At 42.8% G+C, this 18,668-nt stretch overlaps 1 protein-coding gene across 4 annotated transcripts in view; it reads left to right on the top strand.

The window, feature by feature from the left end:
* Nucleotides 1–18,311, top strand: part of CHD7 (chromodomain helicase DNA binding protein 7) — a 190,834-nt gene extending 172,523 nt beyond the window's left edge. For 3 of the 4 annotated variants that reach the window (XM_072734676.1, XM_072734677.1, XM_072734678.1), the window contains exons 24-38: nt 416–505; nt 964–1,067; nt 2,394–2,523; nt 2,965–3,037; nt 3,195–3,252; nt 3,961–4,189; nt 4,433–4,641; nt 4,771–5,442; nt 6,480–6,640; nt 8,791–9,018; nt 9,245–9,688; nt 12,831–13,052; nt 14,618–14,758; nt 14,975–15,079; nt 16,335–18,311. In XM_072734676.1, the coding sequence (XP_072590777.1) occupies nt 416–505; nt 964–1,067; nt 2,394–2,523; nt 2,965–3,037; nt 3,195–3,252; nt 3,961–4,189; nt 4,433–4,641; nt 4,771–5,442; nt 6,480–6,640; nt 8,791–9,018; nt 9,245–9,688; nt 12,831–13,052; nt 14,618–14,758; nt 14,975–15,079; nt 16,335–17,240 (3,772 nt within the window). In that variant the 3' untranslated portion in view covers nt 17,241–18,311. The remainder of the gene's footprint in view (nt 1–415; nt 506–963; nt 1,068–2,393; nt 2,524–2,964; nt 3,038–3,194; nt 3,253–3,960; nt 4,190–4,432; nt 4,642–4,770; nt 5,443–6,479; nt 6,641–8,790; nt 9,019–9,244; nt 9,689–12,830; nt 13,053–14,617; nt 14,759–14,974; nt 15,080–16,334) is intronic. The other variant, XM_072734679.1, reaches the window with a different exon arrangement.
* The last annotated feature ends 357 nt before the right edge of the window (nt 18,312–18,668 follow it).

Raw genomic sequence — 18,668 nt, 5'->3', positions numbered from 1 at the left:
TATTAAGGCAGCAGCTGAGGAAATTTTATGAGATAATGAAGCAGAACAGTTACTGAAAGCCATCTGCTCAGTTGTTTACAAACTTGCTTCAATACTTCAGAGGCAATGGTAGGGTACGTGTCTAAACTTCACAAGCTGCACTAGGTAAAACTAAATGAAGTGCGCCCAGGCTGGGCTGAGCTCGGTCCCTCTCTGTGCAGCGTGAGCGGTTGCCAGGCAGGCCTGTTGGAAGCCAGCAGAAAGCACCACACAGAGGTGATTATGTGCCACCATCTGTCACGCTTCAAGCCTACCATACAGCATGGCTAATCAGCCTTGGCAGGATGATGGATGAACAGCAGCAGCTGCCAAAAGCCACTGTTGGCAAACAGTCCTGAAGTTAAGAACTTTTTCCCCCCTCTGTCTTCCTCTCCAGGGTCCTGCTGCGTGTCCGCATGCTGTACTACCTAAGACAAGAAGTTATAGGAGACCAGGCAGATAAGATTTTAGAGGGTGCTGACTCAAGGTTAGTGCAAGCGCATACTGTCCCATACCTCCGGGTAATAATCCAAGTGGTCGGAAAACACGGCCGATTGTGTTTCGGAACGACCATAAGCCATGAGTAGCGCATCTCCTTTTTTGCACCTGGAATGCAATTTCTACCCTGTGAGCGTGGGGATGCAGTGGGAATCTGGAAAAGCTCGTTCCCATGTACGTGGTACAGATAAAAAGGTGTAAACCACATTACTGGTGTTCTGAGGTGACCTTTAAAAGGGGACACTGCTATGAAGTCCATCTCAGGCCATGGTAGGAAGCAACTGGCTTACCCCTTTTCTTGTAGCCTTTGCTCATTGCTCTTCATGATACTCAGATGCATGTTGCAGGAAGGGGACACGTGGGCTGGTGTATCATGTTTGTTGCTACTTAGAATTCTTTTCTAATATCATGTGTATTTTAAATATGACATGAACGGTGTCTTTATAGTGAAGCTGATGTGTGGATACCTGAACCCTTCCATGCTGAAGTCCCCACAGATTGGTGGGATAAGGAAGCAGATAAGTCCCTCCTAATTGGAGTGTTCAAACACGGTAAGTGATGTTTCATGTGACCACATCTTGACTATGTGGCTTCGTTGTTAGAGCTCTTTGCATACCCTTTTCCAAAGTCATAATATTAATGAGGATAGTTCCAAAGGACTCTTGGCTTCTACCATTTTCCTGTACTAAAAATCTAATATGAACTGTAAATATCAGATGCTGTTTTTGAATGTTTGTTGAGTATTTGAGAAGAAAACATTTCTTTCTTGGCTGTAAATAAAACCAAAACCATATTTGTTTTAATAATAGCCAAGTTGTCCTATAGCTCTCCCTAAACTTTGCTTCCAGCACGGCTCCCCTTGCTAGCTCTGCCAACCCGTGTCAAAGTGGACGGTGGGCTTAACCTCTGCTATTAATCTGTACAAGTGCCTCCTGGGCTTTGTTCCAAGCAATATTTCACAAATGTCAGTGCTGAGAACTCACGGCTCCCCTGAGTGGGATGCAGCCTTGTTAACTTTGAAAGGCTGGGGATGCAGAACTGGCATGATATATACAGTGAGCGATTCCTGATTATAATCCCAATTCTCTGGAGGTCGCGGAGGTATTCTCAGCAGCCCAGCCTGACTAAAGGGGAGAATGATGGCTTATAAAACCTTTCATGATTACAGTTTGGCTTGCGGCGCTACAGCAGTTAGGAGCGGTGTGTTGTAGTACACATCCTAATTGAATTGTGCTGTTCTGCCTACGTACTGCAGCCGCGTTTTGTGAGCTCAGCCTAAAAATCATTTTCCCGCAGTGCACTGTTGGGATCTGCCATTTTACATCTAGTCAGCTTGGGCAGTCAAAAAGCAAATTGCAGTTTGAAAACCATAGAGAGAACAGTGTCATCTTGCTGACATGCATCATCCTAAACCTAATAAGACAGGTTCGCTGGCCTTACGTAGACAGGGATTTTCAGCCAGTGGTGTGAGTTCCTCAGGACGGAAGCCATCCACAGGAGGATGGGGTAGACACAGAGTACCCTACAGAGGTCGTAAAGGAGCGTGAGGAAGCCTTTTAAATGTCAAGCAGAATTAGATCTTGGGGAAAATAGGGTCAAAAATCTTCCTAGGCATCTTGCAGTTATTTTGAACCTGTGTTTCCATTAATGTTTGCGGTCATTTGGATAAAACCTCTCTGAAATGTCACGTGGTTCCCCCAAAAAAACGTGCCCTGTAGTGAGCATTCTGTGGAATACTTGACTAAAACAAGGTTCATAAATGATCATCTCATTTGAGAGCCAAACTTGGTGTATCATGGCAGTGCTGTGATTTTGTCAGTGACGGCCCTTTTGCTGTTTCTGTACATGTCCTGTGTGGGCTGGTCGGGATGGCACAGGCTACGAGAAGTACAATTCCATGCGAGCTGACCCTGCACTGTGCTTCCTGGAACGAGTCGGCATGCCCGATGCCAAGGCCATAGCTGCCGAGCAAAGAGGAACAGACATGTTAGCAGATGGTGGTGACGGGTAAGAAGGACATGTAAAAATTGTAATAAACTTTATGTCAGTGTCATCTCTATCAGCAGGGTTCAGTTCTTACACTGCACCACACACTGCATTGTATCCGATTGGAACTTCAGTGATGTTTACCAGTCCAGTTGGCTTCTATACGATAATGATTATTTAAACACGATATATTATCTAGATAATCTGAAAATTGTTTTTTCCAAGTAATGACACATTCTCTCCCCCCACCCCCACCCCCATTACCCCGCCCCTAACCCAGACCCTTCCCCCGTCCATGGCTGTATGATTTAAATACTGATCAGGTTGCCTTTGATGTCTAACTCAGAATTAAAAGTAGCATCAGGTGGAGGATTAGTCTTTCCCAAGCTGCCCTCCCCCCACCCAATCTCTTGTTTATCTGTACAATTTACACTTTTTTTTTTTTTAACAATTTCAATATAGGGGAGAATTTGATAGAGAAGATGAAGACCCAGAATATAAACCAACCAGGACACCATTCAAGGATGAAATAGATGTAAGAACTAGAGTATATTGACTTTTACAGCACCATTAAAATATCATCTGCCCGTATTAGACTTGTTAAACTTTATAGATAATGGCCATTTCTTAATAAGATAAAGCAAAATCAAACCCCAAATTATAAAAATTCTGTTTCTTGCTTTCCCTTCAAGGAATTTGCAAATTCTCCTCCAGAAGATAAAGAGGAAGCCATGGACATACGCACGACAGGTAAGGCTCTGTAAAAGCCCACAGAGCGGAGCAAATGTGTGCCGTGCAGGCATAATTCACATACCTGCTCTTCTGCTTCTTTATGACGATGGTATCTTAAAATGTTATTTCTTCTATACTGACTCGTCCCTTTTGTGAACAGTTTTAATTCTTGTTTATTGTGGGTTATGCATTACACTGAATTTCTTTGATGAAATAACTACTTTTTTGGACTGAGATACTTTGTATATATTTATATACCAGTTTGTGGAAAAGTTTAAGCATCTTTAGAAATCTATCTCTTGGGAGTAGGACATTTGCTAGGTATCTAAAACACTGCAAGTTTTTGGAATGCTGACCTCTTCCCTAATGTCAGATGAATAGCTATCAATTATGTGATTATGTTTTATGTTCAAGATTATTATCCTAAGTATGTTACGGGAGAGCATCGTTATAGTATATTTCGTGGCATAAAGTATGTTTCCTTACATAAAACGGCGACGTAAACTTGCTTCTCGAGAACCCCCTAAGGAGTTTAAAAAAAAAAAGTTTGTAAGTTTCATACTAATATTATCCTTTATTTATTTATATTTTTAAAATGAACACTGAGATAACCTTTCCCACACTGTCATCTGAATGTTAATGAGTCATCTTGTTTTGATGGAAAATCCTGTGTATTGCAAGATTGCAGCTACACATTTCAGAAATCTTTTTTTTCCACTTCCCCAGGCAAGCCCAGTGAGAGTACTGCTGAGTTAGGCCAACTCTACTGGCCCAACACCTCGACCCTGACTACCCGTCTGCGCCGGCTCATTACTGCCTATCAGCGCAGCTATAAAAGGCAACAAATGAGGCAAGAGGCCCTAATGAAGACTGACCGGCGGAGGCGACGGCCCCGGGAGGAAGTGAGAGCACTAGAAGCAGAAAGGGAAGCTATAATATCTGAGAAACGGCAAAAGTGAGTGTCCTCGGGGTTTTACTCAGCTCCTGGGATGGGCCTCTCTGCCCTTCTCGACCAGCCAGAGACAGGAATCACATCCCAGACGCTGATCAGAGGAAGTCTCAGGACATCAAAGCAGCCTGCCTCTCGCCCCCAGAATACATCCCATGTGTTAAGTTTAGGGGAAAAGAGAAGAAGAATGAATAAGCGTTAAGCCTGTTTGCTCAAGTGCAGTTGAAGCTAATGTCTCCTTGCTCCTAGGTGGACAAGAAGAGAAGAGGCTGACTTTTACCGTGTGGTTTCTACTTTTGGAGTTATTTTCGACCCCATGAAACAGCAGTTTGACTGGAACCAATTTCGAGCCTTTGCCAGACTCGACAAGAAGTCCGATGAGAGTTTGGAGAAGTACTTCAGTTGTTTTGTAGCCATGTGTAGGCGAGTGTGTCGAATGCCCACTAAGCCAGATGATGGTAAGTGCTTTTCGTAACAGAAATTCTATAGTAAAAGGCCAAATAAAGTGAGAGGGTGAGCAGTTTAAAGCAATACTTAGGGTTCTTTCAAGTGAATACAATTGTTTTCATATTGTCAATTGTTAACAGAACCACCTGACCTCTCCTCCATGATTGAACCAATCACAGAAGAGCGTGCCTCCAGAACACTCTACCGCATTGAGCTGCTACGGAAAATCCGCGAGCAGGTGCTCCATCACCCTCAGCTGGGGGAGAGGCTGAAGCTCTGCCAGCCGAGTTTGGATTTGCCAGAGTGGTGGGAATGTGGGAGGCATGACCGAGACTTGCTGGTCGGTGCTGCTAAACATGGGGTCAGTCGGACGGATTATCACATCCTCAATGACCCCGAGTTGTCGTTCTTGGACGCACACAAAAACTTTGCTCAGAACAGAGGGGCCGGTAACATGTCCTCCCTGGGCCCACTGGCCGTCGGGTTTGGCCAGACTCCTGCTGTCCTCTCATCTGCTCATGTCCAGGAGGAGAAGGCTACAGGACAAAGTGAAGGCAAAGGGGAGGAGTCAGGCAGTGTGGCCACCCAAGAAAAAACTGAGGGGAAGGAGGACGATGAAGAGGTGGATGGCGGGGAGAAGGACAGTAAGCAGGGGTGTGAGGCTGAGGCCGGCTCGGTGAGAAGCGAGCTGAAAGGAATGGAGGTCACTGCAGACACAGGACCCAAGTCCATTTCAGAAAAAGGCTCTGAAGAGGATGAAGAAGAAAAGCTGGAGGATGACGATAAGTCAGAGGAGTCTTCCCAGCTTGAAGGTAATGCTGAGCTGCTTGGGCCTCTCTCCCCATCCCACTATGGCAGCTATGCCAGGACCATCCTTCCCCAGCACATGGCAAGGGCTCTTATTTATTTCAAGGGTAATTAGTGTACAGTTACTTCTGTGAATAGGTACTTTTGAGTTATGCTTACATGTATGCTTATGTGTATGAATTTTGAACTACTTAATCGCTCAGAAGACCTGTAACAATTTCCGGATTAAGAATTGGGGTTAATGGGTCACCTGGGTGGCTCAGTGGTTGAGCATCTGCCTTTGGCTCAGATTATGATCCCGGGGTCCTAGGATTGAGTTCCGCATCGGGCTCCCCACAGGGAGCCTGCTTCTCCCTCTGTCTATGTCTCTGCCTCTCTATCTCTCATGAATAAACAAATAAAATCTAAAAAAAAAAAAAAAGAGTTAACTTTGTAGTAGCAGTGTATTAAGAATTCCACATGATTTTAATTTGGACAATTAAATGTGAAGGAGAATTCACTGAATAAATACTGGTAATTATTTTGAAACAAATGATGCTTAATTTTAGATTTAAGTCAGAAGTAAAGGGTAGATGCAGAATCTGAAAATAACCAGTTTTCTTTGTAAGTTGCAGCCAGGTTGCTATTCCCAACACAGAGTAAAAATTAAGCCTTCTATTGTACTGTTCTGGGGAGCTGGGGCTTGGTACTCCCGCTGGTTGTTAGTCCTCTCTCCTGCGTGGAGGGACATTGTGTGGAGAGGCTCTGAGTCAGACTTGGTTGTCATTTCGCCTCCTCTGAGCATCAGATAACTAGTGATGTCACCTACCTAACCATGCCCGGGTCTTCATCTGTAAAATGAGAGTAGCACCATCTGCATGAAGGGGCCATCACCAGCTTGAAACAACAAGACTGTAAGATACCTAATGCCATCCTAGCCATATAGTAGGTTCTCAATAAAATGGAGCTGATTGGTATTCAAATTTTTTTTACCATGTCCTCTCTAAACTTCTTTTCCACTGACACTTTGGTTGTGAGTAATGCACATGAATTCATTTCTCAGCAGGAGCTGTCTCTAGAGGGAAGAATTTTGATGAAGAGAGCAATGCCTCCATGAGCACTGCTAGGGATGAAACCCGAGATGGGTTCTACATGGAGGATGGCGATCCCTCAGTAGCTCAGCTCCTTCACGAAAGAACTTTTGCTTTCTCATTTTGGCCTAAGGTGGGTGGGTTGTTTTATTATTATTATTATTATTATTATTATTATTATTATTATTACTATTAGTATTATTATTTTGTTTTTTGGCCCAAAAAGAGTGGAATATAGGAAATCATTCTGGTTTGATTTTTCAGAGAATTTTAAAGTAGACTCTGACAGTGTATGAAGACTGTAGATTTTTCTCATGTTTTAAAGTCTGCAGTCCTTTTGTAATAGGACAGGAAAGGTGACATGAAGGAAAGATAAGAATCTTGCCTGGATTTTTGGTTCCTTGAGGTGTTTTAGGTTAGTAGTCACATTGTGCAGTAAAGTCTATGGGTTGTTGTCTCCACAGACTTGCCCTTAGCAACATGAAATGTTGCTCTTTTTTCTCTTTTTCTTTTTTTCTTTTTAAATTTTTTTGTATGGTGGTAAAAACCATGTAACATGAAATTTATGATCTTAACCAGTTTTAAGCATATGGTTCAGTAGTTCTAAGTACATTCATATTGCTATAAAACAGATCTCCAGAACTCTCTTTGTCTTGTGGGACTGAAACTTTATACACATTGAACAACCCCCTCTCCTCTCCCCTCAGCCTCTGGCAGCCACTCCTCTACTTTCTGTTTCTGTGAATTAGACTACTGTAGATGCTTCATCATATAAGTGGAATTTTGCAATACTTGCCCTTTGGGGGCACATTTATTTCACTTATTTTCACCTTTTCCTCAACATTTATCCATATGGTAACATGTGACAGGATCTCCTTCCTTTTTTAAGGCTGAATAATATTCCATTGTGTGTATATATCACATTTTCTTTATCTATTCATCTGTCCTTGGGACATTTGTGTTTCTTCCATGCCCTGGTTTATAATGGTGCTACTGTGGACATGAGGGTACTAGTATCTCTTTGAGATCCTGCTTTCAGTTCTTTTGGATATACACCCAGAAGTGGGATGGATGTGTCACATGTCATTCTATTTTTAATTTTTTGAGGATCCTCCAGACTGTTTTCTGTAGCAGTTACACACCATTTACAGTCCTACCAACAGTGCACAAGAGAAAATTTGTGGACTTTTTTAAATGTGTGTTTTCATTTTTTTAAATCTGAAACAGAACTTCCAGATTTAAGACATCTTTGTAGGTTTGGAAACCCATAGTCATCTTAACTCCAGAGAGGGTGGGCTGTTGACCCATTTGCTCCAATACATCATGAGATAATTCCAAATGTAGTTATCTATAACCAAAAGCAAAATGGAAATTACTTTTTTGGCTAACTAGCATAATTTTATAATAAATCCGTATGTAATTTGGATCTGCTTTTCAGGGTGGGGACATAATCACCCTAATCACCATTACAGGGCTATCTGGTTTAAAACAACACAAAAACAGCTTCAGTTGACTCATCCCCAGGCTGAGCTTCCATAGTATTAGTTGTACAAGAGACAATGTGAAATTTTTAGCTGAAGGAGTGTCCTCTCAAAGACATTTTTTCCTCCCTATACTCTGTTATGCTGATCCCCCTTATTGAGGCGAGAAGGGAGTTTCCCAGATCAGTTAGAGGTCTATCGTAGCAGACACTTTTAATCTATGGAAACTGGGCCTAAGAGCTGTAATTAGAAATTTTTAATGTACACGCTTCAATGAAATTTGAAGTGATAATAGGTGGGGAATGCAAATTGACATTCATTAGGTGTTCCTAGGTTGGTGCCCATTTCGTAATGCTGAACTTTATTAATAGTGACGCTAATGATGTCCCACTTCCTGGGACAGACTGCGATCCGGCCAGTGGATCTGAAGCACCAGAGCGTCCAGAAGCTAAATGCAGGGTTCCATTATTATCTGCTGGTGTTCACCAACAGTTCTTTAACTTGAAGAAAAGTTACTTTTGAAATAGAAGTGGCTATGTAATGTTTTCTAATTTATGTGATCCAGTGTTCAAATTAAAAAATATTAAGTTCTCTCTGTTGGAGCAACCTTTAGCACCTTCCAGCAAAGCAGAGCAGTTTTGGCAGGTTTTGTTTATTTATTTGCTTGTTCTTTGTTTTACTTTTTGCCCATGGATTGACTTTTAAACCTCTTAGGCTCTTTAGCATCTTGATGGAAATATTTATCTGGTAATTTTCACCATGTCTTTATTACAATTTCGTGTGACTTTTCTTCTCCCTCCAGGACCGAGTAATGATAAACCGATTAGACAACATCTGTGAAGCAGTGCTGAAAGGCAAATGGCCAGTAAACAGGCGCCAGATGTTTGATTTCCAGGGCCTCATCCCTGGTTACACACCACCCACCATGGACAGCCCCCTGCAGAAGAGGAGCTTTGCCGAGCTCTCCATGGTCGGCCAGGCTAGCATCAGTGGGAGCGAGGACCTCACAACTTCTCCTCAGTTGTCGAAGGTAAGTTTGTTTTGCTGTTTACAGGCAAGTGCCCTAAATCATCACTGGGTTTGGGAGCTCGCAGCTCCCTGGTCCTCCCAAGAGTTAAAGATGGCTGCCATTTCCTCAGCCATTTTCAGCGGTTATGAATGTGTAATTCCTGAAGCTTCATGTTCTTTCTTTCTGAAATCCAGCCCATGTAGCAGATACAGTTTAGGCTCATTATTCTGTTGGAATTTTTCAATAGGAAGACGCCCTAAACCTCTCTGTCCCTCGCCAGCGGAGGAGGAGGAGGAGAAAAATTGAAATCGAGGCCGAAAGAGCTGCCAAGCGGCGGAACCTCATGGAAATGGTTGCCCAGCTGCGGGAGTCTCAGGTGGTCTCAGAAAATGGACAAGAAAAAGTTGTAGATTTATCAAAGGCCTCAAGAGAGGCAGCAAGCTCTACCTCAAATTTTTCATCTCTTACTTCAAAGTTTATCTTGCCTAATGTCTCGACACCGGTGTCCGATGCCTTTAAGACTCAGATGGAGCTGCTCCAGGCAGGCCTGTCACGCACACCCACGAGGCATCTGCTTAATGGCTCCCTAGTGGATGGAGAGCCTCCCATGAAGAGGAGGCGGGGAAGGAGGAAAAACGTGGAGGGTCTTGATCTGCTTTTCATGAGCCACAAACGGACGTCATTGAGTGCAGTAAGTTCAGGAGCTCACTTCCATTGTGTGTGCCCACAGTGGCAGCCAGAGTCCTGCCATTCTGACGACGCTGGCCTGTGCTCCTCTCAGTGATGTGGTATTAAAGCTGGCTTCTTCCACTAAAGAAATAGGATCACAATGAACAGTCATGGTTCTGAGCTGAAAAATTGTGTTGAGCATTGATACAGATCACTCGGCCTGAACCAAATGTAGCTTGAGGATTTATTCCTCCCAAGATCCTGATATATTGATTACTCTCGGAAGACTAGCCCAAAACAAAAACATGTTCTTCTGAGCCTATAATTGTTATCTCTGAATTCCTGAGGCGGAAAAAGCTTCTGCTCTTAAAAATAATGTTGTTTGGGCCCTGGCGTTTATTAGATTAGTATAAATGTTTTATTCCAGACTTAAGATTTGTGTTCATATACAAAGCTAGTGATTGCTAATTCTTCTACCTCTATAATTGTAGCTGCTTTTAAAGTCTCAACTGAATAAAGGTCTGTGCTAGTTTAGGTTTGTATGAAATGTATGTGCCAATGTATTTTGACATTTTCTTTTTCAATTCAGAGGACTTGAGTGCAGTGTAATCAAAACAGCTCTCTTCCCTAATCTTCAACCATGCCACCTAAAAATGTGCTGCTATGAAATGATGAGGGTTTTACCCCCAAAGAACTTGATTACATGTGATGCCTTTTTAAAGGACAAATTAGTACTAGGTATCTTAATCCTTATCGATTTGGAACCTGAATCAACATAATGGTGCTGGAACTGGTTTGTGCACGAGGAGCTGGTGCTCCAGGAACCGTGATGTGCCCTTTCCCTGTGGATCACAGTTTGGGAAATGCTGAAATTTGAAACTGAAAGGAGGGAGACGCTTGTTTCAATATCTTTTACTTTTTTCATCCCTATTCTTATTGCTTATTTTCTATTTCTTGAAACCTCCAGAAAGCTCAGTAACTGTAAAAGGGTAGTAAAAGTCGTGGTGGAGTGAAAAGTTTAGAAATGACAAAATAGCATTCACTGGAATTTGCCCTCTGGTGGGGTCTGATTGAAACAGAAGCATCTGGGTGATTAAAAGTTAATTTTCAAAATTCATTACCATGCACGAATCATAATAATGGTCATTTTTGTTGAGCATGTGATTACTCTTAGATTCTTATAAAAATATACCTCATAATGGATCAGCTGTGACTGGTTATTCTGTAAGTTAAAATGTCATTTCTAGGTGTGTGGTCCTCAAGGTTGTATCACTAGTGATTAGCCTTCACACTTGAAACCATCCTAACACTTTGATGAATTTTTGTTCCCTGAAATCCCTTTCTCCATAAGCATCAACAAGTTAGTGAGTTTCTGCATCTCACTCCTTTATTTGTTTATTCTTGTGTTTAATATTTGAGTCACAGCAAATATTTGTCTGTAGTTCAGGCATCAGGAATTAACGATGTGAGCCAGGTACTATTTTCCTATTGTAATTATATATCCTATATTAAACTTCAGGCTGACTTTCTTCATTTCACACATTTGAAGTCATCCTGAAGAACTTAGTGGTGTTTTTCTAAAGTCACATAAGCGACCCAGCCCCAAACTCCTAATAGATGTTAAAGGATGTATTTTTTAGATTTTTGTTCGTTTTATTGTCAGATGTTTTAATCTAGGGATTACTTATTTGGTATTGTGGTATTATGTGCATACAGATAAAATACAAGGAGAATGGTGGTCTATAAATAAATGGAATAGTGAAGAGGTATAAAGGTCAGCAAAGTTACTTGCTGAAATCTTGAAATCTTTTGTTATGTCGATACTCAACCCGGAGACTGTTGTGTGTTGCCCTGAAAAGTAAGGATGCAGTCATCATACATTCAGCAACATGGTGGAAATCATCCCTTTGTGTGCTGGCTCCCCCACCCCCAAGTATTGGGAGGTGAAGAATAAGGGCCTAACAAGTGCTTGTACTGAAACTCAGTACTGAAAATGAGTGACAGATGAATAATAATGTATCATAGCTGTGAGGCATGCCTGGGATACTTTGTGAATATTCCACAAAGGAAGAAGGGGAATGGCAGGAAGAGAATATGGGGAGAAACAGATGAAGTCTCCTTAGACATGGTCATACTTTGGTTAAGTTCTGAAGACTGTATAAGAGTTGACCATTTGAAAAGAGGTTGCAGGAAGAACAGTGTGCAAAAGGGGCTGAGGCCAGAGAACCTTCCGTGTTGGATGAACTGAAAGTCATTGGTAGCAGGGGAATGTGATGAGGAGGGCAAGGTTCAGCAGATGTGGGCTCGGATACAAGGTAGGATACAGATCAGGGAGGGCCTCGATTGCCATCTAAAGAACTTGGATTTTATCCTAAAGGTGATGGGGATTCAATTATCAAAATAGTTTAAATAGTTCAGGTTGTTTTGACTTAGGAAGAGTGCACTTTAAAAAACGGACTCTGATATAGCAGTAGGGATGTCAGAATAATGAAGGGTGGAACTAGACTCAGGGAGTCTATTCCTAATTCCTAATATTTAGGAATATTGTAGTAATGTGGGGTGGGGGCAGCGATGAAGACCTGAACCAAAGTAGGAACAGCAGTAAGAATAGACAAATGGGCTGCCATAAAAGGTATCTGGAGTTTGGTGTAAGTTTGAGGACCACCGGCTGGACCATGGTAGAGGCTAGACTTGAGATAGACATGGTATTTTCAGTGTTGCCACACATACTACTCCAGGCTGTTGTACTGCCAATAAAATTGTGTGGCTCAGAGAGTGCCGTGTACAGGTTGACTGTTGGAACATTCTTTTAATTATAATTTCTTTAATGATGTTATCCTGAGATCCCCAAGAGAGATTGAGAGGCTACCTTTCCTGCAAGTCAAGCTCAGACTACACTGCCCATGCCCTAGCTGCTTGCTTAAGATCTCAAACATGGAACATTGATGGACTGTGAATTTCCTAATTACTAATTCTACGTGTGAAGAATGAGATTTAAGTTTTATCTTCTAATTTAATGGCTGTTCCCAAACTGACATTGTTTCAAGTAACTTTTTTCCGTTTTTGGTCAGAGATCCATTATGCTAGGATAGCGTTTTCTTGAGATAAGACATTTTTGGAATCTCTCTTCCTACGAGAATTCAACCCCTGTCAACTTTCTGCAGGAGGATGCTGAGGTGACCAAAGCTTTTGAAGAAGATATAGAGACCCCACCTACAAGAAACATTCCTTCTCCTGGACAGCTGGACCCAGACACACGGATCCCCGTGATAAATCTTGAAGATGGGACTAGGCTGGTGGGGGAGGATGCTCCTAAAAACAAGGATTTAGTTGAATGGCTGAAGCTGCATCCTACTTACACTGTTGATATGCCAAGTTATGTACCAGTAAGTACTACAGAGTTTAGTCTGGAGGAGGCCTGTGAGGATAGCCCTCGCAATTCTCCTGTACAGTGTAGAGATCCTCCATCCCTCTGCCTTTTGCTTGAATGTCTCCTCATCTCAGACATTTCCCAGTTTCTGTCATTAAAAGGTAGCTTTGGGTCTGAAGGACAACCTTGTAGGTATTTGAAGACACCTGTTACGCACTTCCTTACTTTCACCTCTCACCAAATAGACATGATTTCTTCACTTCACATGACCTGGTTTTCAGGTGGTCTCATTATGGGGATGACATTCATGAATGTACCTTAATTGGTCTCCAGACCAAGTCTGACCAGCACAGAATAGTATGAAGCTGTAACTTGCAGAAATTCGACTAGCTAATACAGCCCAAGATTTTTTTTTTAACAACTAACACTATGTGTTACATTAAACATTAAACAATATTTCCAGATGATTTATCTCATAAACTGCTTGCTAGCTGGCAATGCACATCTTTTACTCCCTATGTACTTAGTAACTGGATTTTTTAAAACTTAAGTGTAGGGAGTGCCTGGGTGGCTCATTTGGTTAAGTGGCTGCCTTGGGCTCAGGTCACCATCCCAGAGTCCTGTGATAGAGCCCCGGGTCAGGCTCCCTGCTCAGGGGGGAGTCTGCTTTTCCATCTCCCTCTGGCCATCCCCCTCTTGCAGGCACTCTGTCTGTCAAATAAAATTTTTAAAAACCTTTAAAAATAAAAAACTTAAGTAGAGAATTTCACATTTTATCTTGTTGAGTTCATCTTAAGTTGAGTCCTTGCCACTCAGAACGCCCCCTCCTGCATGGGTCCTTTCATCCCTTGGGTTACTTCTCATATATAGTCTGTGTTGTAGACCTGATGTCATCTCTGTATTCATCCAAATCACTAAATAGAAATTAGCAAAAGTACTTGAAGAAGTTTCCTTTAAAGATACCATGACTTGGAGGTGCCTGGGTGGCTCAGTCTGTTGATCATCTGCCTTTGGCTCAGGTCATGGTCCTGGGGTTCTAGGATCAAGCCCTGCATTAGGCTCCCTGCTCAACTGGCAGTCTGCTTCTCCCTCTCCCTCTTCCCCTCCGCCCCCCTCTCTCAAATAGATAAAATATATATTTTTTAAATACCATGACTTAGTTAAAAAAACATTTTAAAAAATACTGTGATTTGGTTAAACATTTGAAGAAAAGACTTGAAGCGCAGTTATTGATAAAAGGAAAAGCAAATTCTCAGCTTACGTGATTATTTAGTTCCTTAACGTACAGAGAAAAAAAATAGGAGTTTTTTTCCTTTTAAAGAAAAGTATGGTTTCTAATAACTTAAAATGATTCCTGTAACTTCCCTAATAATTAAAAATGGCTTGACTGAGGGTGCCTGGCTGGCTGAGTTGGTAGAGTGTGTACTCTTGATCTCCGGGTTGTAGGTTTGAGCCCCACATTGGGTTTAGAGATTACTTGGAGCAGAAAACAAATGGCTGGATTATATTCTGTCATTTTTATAGGAAAGGGTAATTACTAAATACAATCTTGCTAAATATGTATTTGGGATTTTTTTGCAGAAGAATGCGGATGTGCTGTTTTCCTCATTTCAGAAACCGAAACAGAAACGACATAGATGTCGAAACCCTAATAAATTGGATATAAACACTTTGACAGGAGAAGAAAGGGTGCCTGTTGTCAATAAACGAAATGGAAAGAAGGTGAACATTTGGGAAAGGAAATTGAGTTCACAGAAGGAAGCTTTTTATCCTGACATCTTTTTAAGGAAGAAAAATCATGTTTCTTCCAGAATATCTGTATATGATACGTGTGTGTGTGTGTGTGTGTGTGTGTGTGAGTGTGTGTGTGAGAGAGAGAGACAGAGGAAGGGGGGAATGCAGGTGCTTTTAGATCATTTTCCAAATGCCTCTCCCCAGATGGGTGGAGCTATGGCGCCTCCAATGAAGGACCTGCCCAGGTGGCTGGAAGAGAACCCTGAGTTTGCAGTTGCTCCAGACTGGACTGAGATAGTGAAGCAGTCTGTAAGTACACTGTGCTTCTGTCTGGAGAGGTATTGATACAAAAGTGTGGTCTCCTGAGCTTTTCTTTCTTTTCTGTTGACCATGAATGACTCAGTGATAACTGATTCTGAAAAGAATTGACATAGTACATCCTCATTTCTTATATCCATACATCATTAGCTCAAAGCGGATTCATTTGACAGCTCTGATTTTAAAGGATTGTGTAGAAATACATGTTCACAGTCTTGGAGGTAGACTTACTACAGGGTGGAATGTCCCAGGTAAACCTGGTTAACAGTCTACCTGTGGAATGGAATTTGTGGTGGTTGAGATCATTAAGATTCACTGATATTTTTTTTTAATTTTCAAATAAAGAATACAACAGTTTTGTCTAAAATTTTTTTCCACTTTACTCTTCAAGATGAATTTGTTGCTGTCTTGATTTCTCTGGTTGTTTATACAGTAAAATTTCTCATTTTTCTTTTGGTGTATGGTTCTGTCAGTCATAACGTGTAATTTCTTGAACCACCACTGCAACCAAAATATAGACGGTGCGACCCCAAGTTCCCTTGTATTACTTGCCCCTCCCTACCCTTCCTAGCTCAGGCATCTGCTGATCTGTTCCCTGTCCCAAGTTTTGTCTTTTTGGGATGTCCTATTAGCAGAAGCATAAATTGTCTAACCTTTTTAAGATGACATCATAATTGAGATTTATCCACATGGTTGCTCATGTCAGAAGTTTGTGCAACTCATCGCTGAGCATCCTTCTCATCGCTAAGCATCCCTCCGACGCACGCATATGCCCGTGTGTGCGCTTACCCATCACCCGTAGAAGGACGTGTGGGTGGTTTCTAGACTTGGGCAAATATGAGGACAGCTGCTATAAATATGTGTTTTGGGGTGAACATAGTTTTTGGTTCTCCAGGGTAGATACTAAAATGTGATTTTGGTCAGTGTGCACACTTTTCAACTTCCTCGCAATACGTTATTTCTCGAGGTAGTTACGGATATGCTGATAACTGGCTGTTGACCTCCCCAGTAGAGCGGCCTTTAGCAATTTTTCTGCAACTGCACACACAATTCAGTGAGTTTCACGTAAGTGCCCAAAGGTAGAGGGTCTGCTTTCGGGGCTGCTCGGATGCAATCATGGCTTCGTGTCTCCATTCAGAATGAGCATTTTCAGCAGCGCCCAAGGGCCCCCAGTGAACTTAAGCTTTCCCAGCCGCGCTCGCTTACAGCTGCTTACAGCTGCCGTCTGCCTGTCCCTTTGCCTCAGGGTTTCGTTCCCGAGTCGATGTTTGACCGCCTGCTCACCGGCCCCGTGGTGCGGGGGGAGGGAGCGAGCCGAAGAGGTCGAAGGCCTAAGAGCGAGATCGCCCGGGCGGCTGCGGCGGCCGCGGCCTCCACGTCGGGGATCAACCCTCTGCTGGTGAACAGTCTGTTCGCGGGGATGGACCTGACGAGCCTTCAGAACCTCCAGAACCTGCAGTCGCTCCAGCTGGCGGGGCTCATGGGCTTCCCCCCGGGACTGGCGACGGCCGCGGCGGGCGACACGAAGAACCCCGCGGCCGTGCTGCCCCTCGTGCTGCCGGGCATGGCCGGGCTGCCCGGCGTGTTCGGCCTGGGCGGGCTGCTGAACAGCCCGCTGTCCGCTGCTGCCGGCAACGCCGCGGCCGCTTCGGGCCAAGGGGACCCGGACGACGGCGCGTCCAAAGGGGAGGAGAAGGGCAACGAGAACGAGGAAGAGAGCAAAGACTCCGAGAAAAGCACAGATGCTGCGTCGGCTACTGACTCCGCCAATGGATCTGTTGGTGCTGCTACTGCCCCGGCCGGGCTGCCCTCCAGCCCGCTCGCCTTCAACCCCTTCCTCCTGTCCACCATGGCGCCGGGCCTCTTCTACCCGTCCATGTTTCTACCTCCAGGACTGGGGGGATTGACGCTGCCCGGCTTCCCCGCCTTAGCAGGACTCCAGAGCGCCGTGGGCTCCGGCGAGGAAAAGGCCCCCGACAAGGCCGAGGGGGGCGCCTTCCCCGAAGAGGAGAACCTGGAAGGCAGCGACGCCGAGGAGAACCTGGACAAGACTGCGGAGTCCTCCGTGTTCGAGGATGAGATGGCACAGGGTGAAGAGCTGGACTCCCTTGACGGGGGGGACGAACTAGAAAACAATGAAAATGACGAATAACCAGTACCAGTTCCAGTTAAAGTGTTTAAAACTTTTGACAAGTGGTAGTCCTACTGTTTACACTCACAGTTAATGTTCATACCTAGTTTTATAAGCTGTTCTGTAACATAGTGTAGCAAAAAAAAAAAAGGAAAAAAAAAAGTCCAAGTCATGTTATACAGGTGTGTCAAAAGGTATCTTGGTCATTAAGTATTGTGCAGTGCATTATTTATTATCCCTAGGAGAGATGAAATTTGAGAGGTGATCATGTCTTTTTTAAGGAAACTTACATAATGCTCTGCTTTTTTTTTCTTTTTTTTCTTTTGGTACCATTGGTATTATAATAAAGAGCAATTTGTAACTGAGTGGCACTAATGGAAGGAAGTGCTGCTCAAAGGAAGTATGAAGTTATATATTTAATTTTTTAATTTTAATTTTTTTGCTGTGAAGGTCAAGATGAAATTTACCATACATATCATACTTGCTCATTTGTTTCCCTTTTGACTGTATGGGGGTTCCCACACTTGCGCATCCACACACATCCATACACTCTGACAATCTCCACGTTAGTGTGAACGTCTCTGTCCCGAGGCGCAGCAATAATAAGGCAGCTGTTGAATGTGAAGGGTCCCTTTGGAAATTAACCTACTGGGAGGGTTCTTGCCAGACAGAACTACAGTTCCATTGTCTCGTGGTCTTGTAATGCACTGGTATAAACAAAATAAATAGATGAATAAATAAAGAGTGAGAGAAGAGAGAATCAGGTACCTTTTTTAAATTAAAGGACTTTGTTACTTTAGCCACAAAGCTAAAACAGCATTACCTCAGCTCTAAACTAGCCTTGAAGTTTACAGACATGACTTTGTAAATGTATTGTTTTTCTTTGTTGTGATGTCCTTTTATTTTTTTCTTTGAAAACTGCTATCATGTAAGATAAAATGTAAATTGCTGCCAACTGTAGTAATGATGCTTTTAATAAAAGTGACCCATGATATGCAGAGATGTAATTATAGAATGTAGTATGTAGGGGAACTGGTGTTCACTCTATTTTTTGTATTCGCAATAGATGCAAATACAGCATTCTGGCCTTTGTACGGTTTCTTGATATATCCTCTTATGCTAGATTAGCTGTTAGTAATTCACTAAACTGATTGTCTTCAGACTAGACAGGAAGAAAAACCTTAAATTACCTTCACATAATTCCACTCCAGATATCTCCACAGAACCACACACAAAAACCTCCTATTACTCCCTCAAAAGGGCATCTGAGACTGAGAATACTTTAAAATGTGTGCAGCGTCTGATAATGTGGTACACTAAAGAACAAAAGGGCAAAAGAAAAATGAGGCTTTAATAGGCAGAATATCTAGGTCATTTATCCTTGGTTAATGGGTAGAAAAACACAATGCCAGAGTGTCAGCAAGGGACACAAAGGCGCTCTGGTGTCCT

This window comes from Vulpes vulpes, chromosome 13 (assembly GCF_048418805.1).
Source record: "Vulpes vulpes isolate BD-2025 chromosome 13, VulVul3, whole genome shotgun sequence".
NCBI classification, from domain to species: domain Eukaryota; kingdom Metazoa; phylum Chordata; class Mammalia; order Carnivora; family Canidae; genus Vulpes; species Vulpes vulpes.
Note: the sequence above shows the minus strand (reverse complement) of the source record. Positions and strands in the feature narration are given on the sequence as shown.